Genomic DNA, 8,516 nt, shown 5'->3' with positions numbered 1-8,516 from the left:
GCGCACTCCGGATCAGTCTGCGCGGACTAAGGTCTGTGATTATATAACCCCACCTCAGCCCCGCGGTCCGGTCCCGGTTTGTGGCGAGCACAATCGTAACAGTAGACCTACTGTTGTCAATTAGTGGTTGTTGTCTTGGAGTAGCTAGGGCACAGCGATATGCTTTTTGAACATTCTTTTGGCTATGTCCTCATTTGCGGAACTGATTGGTCAGATTGGTAGCTTGTAATTTGAATTCTCTGGTGGTTGAATAGTTCCTTCTCAATCTGAGAAATTGGCCTACGGCAATGTTGTCTATTATATGGCGTGGATGATGGCTCTCCGCCATTAATAAACTGTTGGTGGAGGTGGCTTTTCTACAGTATACCAAGAACCACTATTAAAAGCTGCATGTTCACTTCAGATAAGGGAGACGGAAAAAAATATGTGGGGCTTTAATATCACACTAAAAGCGATTGCATTCATTTTGTGACTTAATATATGTTTATTTCTAAAAACATAAAAGTTGTTTCATTTCTTTAGCTTTGTTTCAAGCATTTTATCGGCTTTACATTTTCCCATTAATAATATTAGTTTAATAATTATAATAAAACATTTATGTAAATCTAACTAGTATTACATTTACTAAAACACACACACACACAGATATTTTGGGATCAACCTGTACAGGGTATATATTTAAAAAAAAAAAAAAAACCATTCATACTGTATATTATTTGGATATTGCAAATATATCATAAATGTTTAAATGATTAGACTTGAATCCATTTGGCACTGAATTGCAGCAAACATTGAAAGGTGTATACAGTACTACACATCTTCAAGGTTCAAGTTTCACTAAGATGCATTACAGTAGGTTAGGGAAAACGTTATATTATATGGCAATGTCTCTAAACAATGGGTGATTTCTGTAAGTTTGCACTTATTTTATCTTTGCAAAGTATTTGCGATCATAGTGAGACGGTTCTTCAGGCTTTCCCTCTTCTGTTTTAACTGGATTTCAACAGCTCTGGCTTCTTTTAGGATCTCATCAAACTCCTGCACGTATGAGGCATCCACTGATGATCTTTCCCTTAATAAAAAGAACATCTGGGGTTACGTAAAAAGTTGAAATAATGTACACAGTATACAAACGGTAAAGTTTTTCTGGAAGTGGGTAGCCTCTCTTCACCATTTATTTTTACATGTGATTTCTTAAGAAATACAGTTGTGTGAAAAAGAAAGTACACCCTCTTTGAATTCTATGGTTTTACATATCAGGACATAATAACAATCAGCTGTTCCTTAGCAGGTCTTAAAATTAGGTAAATACAACCTCAGATGAACAACAATACATGAAATATTACACTGTGTCATGATTTATTTAACAAAAATAAAGCCAAAATGAAGAAACCATGTGTGAAAAACTAAGTACACCTTATGATTCAATAGCTTGTAGAACCACCTTTAGCAGAAATAACTTGAAGTAACCGTTTTCTGTATGACTTTAACAGTCTCTCACATCGTTGTGGAGGAATTTTGGCCCACTCTTCTTTACAAAGTTGCTTCAGTTCATTAAGGTTTGTGGGCATTTGTTTATGCACAGCTCTCTTAAGGTCCAGCCACAGCATTTCAATCGGGTTGAGGTCTGGACTTTGACTGGGCCATTGCAACAGCTTGATTCTTTTCTTTTTCAGTCATTCTGTTGCAGATTTGCTGGTGTGCTTGGGATCATTGTCCTGTTGCATGACCCAATTTCGGCCAAGCTCTGTCGGACAGATGGCCTCACATTTGACTCTGGAATACTTTGGTATACAGAGGAGTTCATGGTCGACTCAATGACTGAAAGGTTCCCATGTCCTGTGGCTGCAAAACAAGCCCAAATCATCACCCCTCCACCGTCGTGCTTGACAGTTGGTATGAAGTGTTTGTGCTGATATGCTGTGTTTGGTTTTCGCCAAACGTGGCACGGTGCATTATGGCCAAACATCTCCACTTTGGTCTCGTCTGTTCAAAGGACATTGTTCCAGAAGTCTTGTGGTTTGTTCAGATGCAACTTTGCAAACCTAAGCCGTGCTGCCATGTTCTTTTTAGAGAGAAGAGGCTTTCTCCTGGCAACCCTCCCAAACAAACCATACTTGTTCAGTCTATTTCTAATTGTACTGTCATGAACTTAACATTTAACATGCTAACTGAGGCCTGTAGAGTCTGAGATGTAACTTTTGGTTTTTTTGCAATTTCTCTGAACATTGCACGGTCTGACCTTGGGGTGAATTTGCTGGGACGTCCACTCCTGGGAAGATTGGCAACTGTCTTGAATGTTTTCCACTTTTGAATAATCTTTCTCACTGTAGAATGATGGACTTTAAATTGTTTGGAAATGGCCTTATAACCCTTCCCAGATTCATGGGCAGCAACAATTGCTTCTCTAAGATCATTGCTGATGTATTTCCTCCTTGGCATTGTGTTAACACACACCTGAATGCTTCAGACCGGTAAACTGCTAAAACTTTGGCTTTTATAGAGGTGGTCACACTTGCTGACGATCAATTAATCAAGGGCATTTGATTAACAGCACTGTCTGCAACTTAGCATCTTAATTCCTATGGAAGCAGTAAGGGTGTACTTAGTTTTTCACACATGGCTTCTCCATTTTTGCTTTATTTTTGTTAAATAAATCATGACACGGTGTAATATGTCATGTGTTGTTGTTCATCCGAGGTTGTATTTACCTAATTTTTAGACCTTCTAAAGAACAGATGATTGTTATTATGTCCTGATATTTAAAACCACAGAATTCAAAGAGGATGTACTTTCTTTTTCACACAACTGTATAGGCTTTTGGGGCGATTGCTGCTCTAAACAGACTGTTATACCAACAACTGATATTATTCTGATACTACAGTAATTCGTTACATTTGGAATGGAAGGGGATTATGTTTGCTACAGCAGATGAACTTTCTGTAGTTAAAACTAAGTAATATAATCTAGAACGTTTTTCTATTTATTTATGTTGCTATATATTTTATTATATTTCCCATGGAAAAACAATTATTATTATTGTTTTTTGTGAGGTACTTCTCATTTGGCCTTTAAAAAAAAGGGATATAGGTGCGCTCAAAACTAATGGTGCCACTTCTAATTAGGGTAAACAGTTTATATAGACTATTACAAAAAATTTGAAAATATGTGAAAAATGCTGCTAGTATGAGTTGATGGCTCAAGACATCAATATGAGATGTACAATCAGAGAGGCCTTATGTCAGAAGTCAGAGCCAGCAATAATAGACTTAAAAAGTATAAGATATGATATCCCAAATACTAGTGTTCCTAGCTGAATTCCTGAATACTTCACTCTGCCCCTCTTTAATATGCTGTGAACCTGTCTTCTCCTTGTTGGGTAACATTTAATCAACATTTAAAACTTCCCTAACAAGAAGACAATTCCCCAGCATATTAAATAGGAGACACATACATTTTTCTGAGACGTATACACAGTATTTAGTTCTTGTTGATGTCCAAATGCTCTGTGCATTGAAAGATGAGATTGTTAATGACTAAAGTTACCAATACCTAAGATAAATACAAAAAGGTTGCATCTTAACTTCAAGAGGCTACATGTTTATGACAATTCTGAAATTTCGACTGACACAATTCACACTGACACAGCCGCTGACAGGATGCAGCGGGGACAGCCAGATAAAATGCTGTCTCCTAAAAAAATTCCTAAGTATTTTAGATTTTTGTCCACCCCTAAGTGTAGTATAATAACACTAACCTTAATATCTTTGCATATTTAGCGAGGAGGAGGGTAATTTCCCTGCTAAGATCTGTTAACAGGAATATAATATTAGTTTTGTGCAAAATAATGTACAGTAAGTACTGTATATTGATTTCTTAGCCATAAAAGTTCTCAAAAATCTACCTTGTGTAACCTTTTCCACATCTCCAACTTGAGAGCTGTCAGAAGGAGCTGAAGGCTGTTGCCTTGTTAGTGAGGAACACTGTGGACTTTCTAAATCTTGCATCTATCAACATTAAGAAAGTGGATATTTTATATTAACAGGAAAAAACAAACCACTTAAGTTAAATATATCAAATTAAAAACTGAAAATCTTAAGTATAAATGCTTATTTCATTTTCATATTCATACCAAGGAGCTCATAGTATATCACATTAAATCTAAATGCCCAAGTGATCGATAGAAAACTCTTCTAGGAAAGAGCAAGATTATCAAAAGGTTGCACCACTAAGCCAAATAAATATTCTTAAGTGTCTGATAGATATGCAGCGTAGTGCGGAACCCTGGCAGCCTTTATAACGTATGCTGAACATCATTGTTTTTTGCTCTATTTCTAAAGGGTGTTCAAGATCACCACACCACAGGAGTGCAAACGGGACGTACGGGACAACACTCTTGGGTTTACATCACCGGAAGAAGGAAGCGATCATGTGATTGTGCTGTGGCAGTTCCTGTGGCTACAGAGGTGGCAAGAACCTCTGACACTGAAAAAGTTAAAGCAGCATTTCTGCCAAAATAGGAAAAAATGATAATTGGAACCAGAATTGGATCCCCTTGAGCTGAGCTATTTTCAGCTCAAGGGACACCCATTATATAGATATTTTCCGGTGTGTTCTGACTAGCTCCTGTGCCCTCTCCCGGGTAAACAATATGTCCACACAATCACGCAGGACCCACTGGCCAATAAAAGGCAGCAATGTCATTGGGTGTAGCATTCTATTGGTCGACAGCGGCGGCCATCTTGAATTCTCTAGGAAGTGCACAAGCATGGAAAACAGCAATTATCTAGGGAACTGAAAGGTCCCAGTGCTGAAAATAGGTCCAGGGCACCCCATAGTTCCAATTATGTACAAAAAACATTATTTCACATGTTGCCAGGATTGCTACTTTAAGTGCAATATCACAATAGAAACAAGACATTTTAGTAGTATGGATTATTACTTCACTGCCCAGGAAAGCTGTAAGGGGTTAAAACAGTCAATCTATAGTGCACGACTCAGTAAAAAAACAACCTTTAACACGATATTAGTGACTTGATATCAAGGTATCCTAGATGAAAAGAATAACCATATTTATGCAAGAAAGATATCCCATGGCAGGGGTGGAAAAATCCTGGGGGCAGAAGCGATTCAGGACACACCAGGATATCACACTGTGGCTGTGTGTGTGTGTGTGTGTGTGTGTGTGTCAGCTTGTCACAGATACACACTGACACAGATTCGCCAACGGGCAAGAGGTGGAATGTGCCTCACCCTTTTCTCTACTAATAGTGAATACATAAAGTGAAACAGAGGACAGGGACAGCCCACTGTTTGCACGCACATGTCCCCAACTCTTTCAGCTGGGGCAAAACATTATTATCATCGTTTATTTGTAGTGGTAACATATTTCGCAATGGGGTTACAGAGAGATGTAAATGACATAAACTGAGTTACATACCAAACAAGCACAAACCATATGAAAGGTAATGGGCCCTGCTTGTGAGAACTGACAATCTTGCATTTCCCATTGTAATGTGATGACTGTTATAGGAAAGAAAACCTGCCAGGTATATTTGTTAACCCTTTTGTGACATGGGTGGCTAGCAAAACATTGCTTTACTGGCCTCTCTGGCAGTAAAAGGGTTAATGTAACTTTACACCCAGGAATTTGATAAATTATTTATAGACTTAAGCAAAGACTTGTATTTCATATACAGACAATAAGGTGAAAAGAATTTAGGCGCTCCCTACACAACCAAGTGTCACACTCCTGACGAAGCTTACTGGAAGCGAAAGTCCTCTTGAGAGACTCTGCACCCGTAGACACAATACCCAGCCGAAAAGCCGAAACCGGAAGTGATGCCGGAGGTACTGGAAGTGACGTCACGGAGCCCAGAGCCGCCGGTAGGGCTGAGACACCGCTCTGAACAGTTGATAGCATTAGTAGGGACGTTCCCAGGAATCACAGAGCTCGAGAAAGATGCCGGCAGGGCTGAGACGCCACTCCAAGAACATCGGCGATACCAGGGGGAACGGTGGCGGAAAATTCACATCGTCGAGTACCATACATTTTTATATGTTAAATGCTTTTTATTATTGCACACATTGTGAGTGTGACACTTATACCTTTTTTTTATAGGGGGGTAAGGATTGTATAAACACTGCTCACCTTAATAATCAAATGCCAAGGTAAAAAGCGGTGCATGGGATTATTAACAAGTAGATAGGATTTGGTCAGAGATGACCAACAGAAAGCGATCCCATAGGTTTGCACTCAACTAATATATAACTCTGAGTGTAGATATATATATATATTTTAAACCATATGGGTACCAGGAGGTTAAAATGCAAAACAAAAAATTATTTATTAATACCTAATAAGTACACATCTAGTCAAAAATAAACAGCTAATTTAAAAGTAATCTAAAATCTCTAAAGAAAGTGATAACGGAGTGGATCGGCAAACACGGTGGGGTGTATAGGTATATAGCATTAGGGGTATATACAGCACAATCACGGGGGTCCCATATGTAAGTGACACTGCCTATAGACTCTATGGTGTCGGTCTGTATAGTGTAATTCGGCGGTGTGCTAGCTATATTAGCCTATGTGCACACAAGCCTCTGTATCACTGGGACTATCAGATGGGCGTCACTGAGTAAATAAATAAATAACAGCTAGATATCCCTCTTTTATATACTCCTCATAATGGAGGGATAGTACCCTAATGAATATGCTGTATAACAGTAGCGCGCCGTATATCACCCATATCCAAGTTGTAACTCTTAGATCACCGGGGATGCTTCAAGCTCCGTCTCACGCTCCACAAAAACAGCCGGCTGACGTCATCAGTCTGTGCGTCGCCTGACACCCGACGATCGTTTCACGCCTCTTGGCGCTTCTTCTAGGGGGGAGGAGTGTAACGTATCTCCTCTATGGTATGTATTTATACCTCCTGGAGGCGGTACAATGGGCGTTTTAGTATAAACGTGAAGACCCAATTAGGTCGTCCCCCTCAGTTAATTTAGACTGATTGGTTGGCTATTAGTTAGCCAAATATAATGATTAGTGATGCATAGTATTGGAGTCAATTGCTTAGGTAATGTATGTAGATCCCTTTATGAGTGACGTATTGGAAAGTGATTTGCGTGAGCATATATTATAATGTAGACCATATCATATCAGCTTATTCCCTTTTAGGGTGAGATGCGGATAGTATTATTAATGCCCTTTTTCCACAAAAATCAAAATAAAAATGTGTTGAACCTAACATTGCAAATCTGTATGTTAGCCATGTAGGAGTGACCATTAGCTGTTTAGACCGCCCAAAAGGGTCAATGCGGTCTTACTACTTATTAAATATCTTTAAGCTGACTATGTTGTTAATAATATCAGTGGCCCTATTGTGGGCCTGAGTATATCCCTAATAAGTATATGTTGGTAAAAACACTTGGCGTGTTCACAAAGAGGTAAGTATATGATACCATTATGTTCCCATGTATTGGTAATGAGATGAGTATGTAAATAATTATGATTGCACAGTTCAGTGCAGTAGATTGATATGTTAAGGGTGTAAGAGTAATAACTAAAAACTAAATGTTCAGTCCGTCCAGAACTGGTCCAAAAAGGCTGGCCGAGTGTTAGTTAAAATCTATGCCCTGACTGTATGGAGTGGTTAGATGAAGGGTGAGTATATAAACCCCTCATTTAGACCTATAGGGCTGAGAGTTTTTAAAGTATATATCCATTTGCACTCTTTTTGTAGGAGTAACCTATTCCAGTCGCCCTTACGCGGTCCTAGAGGTACCAATTCTATCCCTGCAAAGCGCAGATTCATAGAAATACCATCATGTACCCCATTCATATGTCTGGCCAGAGGTGTGTCATGTTTGTTGCGTATGGACCCCAGGTGTTCGAGGATTCTTACTTTCAGTTGGCGGAAGGTTTTTCCTACATACATTTTATTGCATGTACATGTAATGGTATATATGACTCCTTTGCTATTACAGTTTATGAAGTCGGTGATTTTGAATGTTTTTGCTTTTGTGTTGTCTGTAAATGATTTAGTGGGTGGCATATGTATGCATGCTTTGCATTTCCCGCAAGGGAATGATCCCTGCGGTTTGTGGTCTAACCATGTTCTATTGGGTATAGGTTGGTAGTGACTCTGTATCATCCTATCTTTTAGGTTGCGTGATCGTCTACATGTAAGTGTTGGTAACGGGTTCAACACTTCTATCAGATCCTCATCCTCAGTGAGTAGGTGCCAATGCTTTGTGAAGATACGTCTCAGATCGTGCCACTGAGTGTTAAACGTGCCAATAAAACGTATGACTTCTTTGGTGTCTGGTCTCATTTTGTTTTTCGTAAGAAGCATATCTCTCTTTGTGTGTTTAGCTCTCTTAAGTGCTTTCTGGACTGCATTCTTACTATATCCCCTATCATAGAACCTCTGGCTCATTTCTCCTGCCTTACTCGCAAATTCTGCCATAGTAGAGCAGTTGCGTCGAAGGCGGAGAAATTGTCCCGTAGGT

The 8,516-nt window shown here is 39.2% G+C and overlaps 1 protein-coding gene across 1 annotated transcript in view; it reads right to left on the bottom strand.

Moving 5' to 3' along the window:
• Positions 1 to 411: 411 nt before the first annotated feature.
• Positions 412 to 8,516, bottom strand: part of TEX12 (testis expressed 12) — a 47,631-nt gene continuing 39,526 nt past the window's right edge. Inside the window, exons 3-5 of the mRNA XM_075604002.1 lie at positions 3,905 to 4,007; positions 3,758 to 3,809; positions 412 to 1,072 (exon numbers count right to left, since the gene is read on the bottom strand). Of these exons, the coding sequence (XP_075460117.1) occupies positions 928 to 1,072; positions 3,758 to 3,809; positions 3,905 to 4,007 (300 nt within the window). The 3' untranslated portion in view covers positions 412 to 927. The remainder of the gene's footprint in view (positions 1,073 to 3,757; positions 3,810 to 3,904; positions 4,008 to 8,516) is intronic.

Source organism: Ascaphus truei, chromosome 6 (assembly GCF_040206685.1).
Source record: "Ascaphus truei isolate aAscTru1 chromosome 6, aAscTru1.hap1, whole genome shotgun sequence".
Lineage (NCBI taxonomy): Eukaryota > Metazoa > Chordata > Amphibia > Anura > Ascaphidae > Ascaphus > Ascaphus truei.
This window is presented reverse-complemented; position numbering and strand designations above follow the sequence as displayed.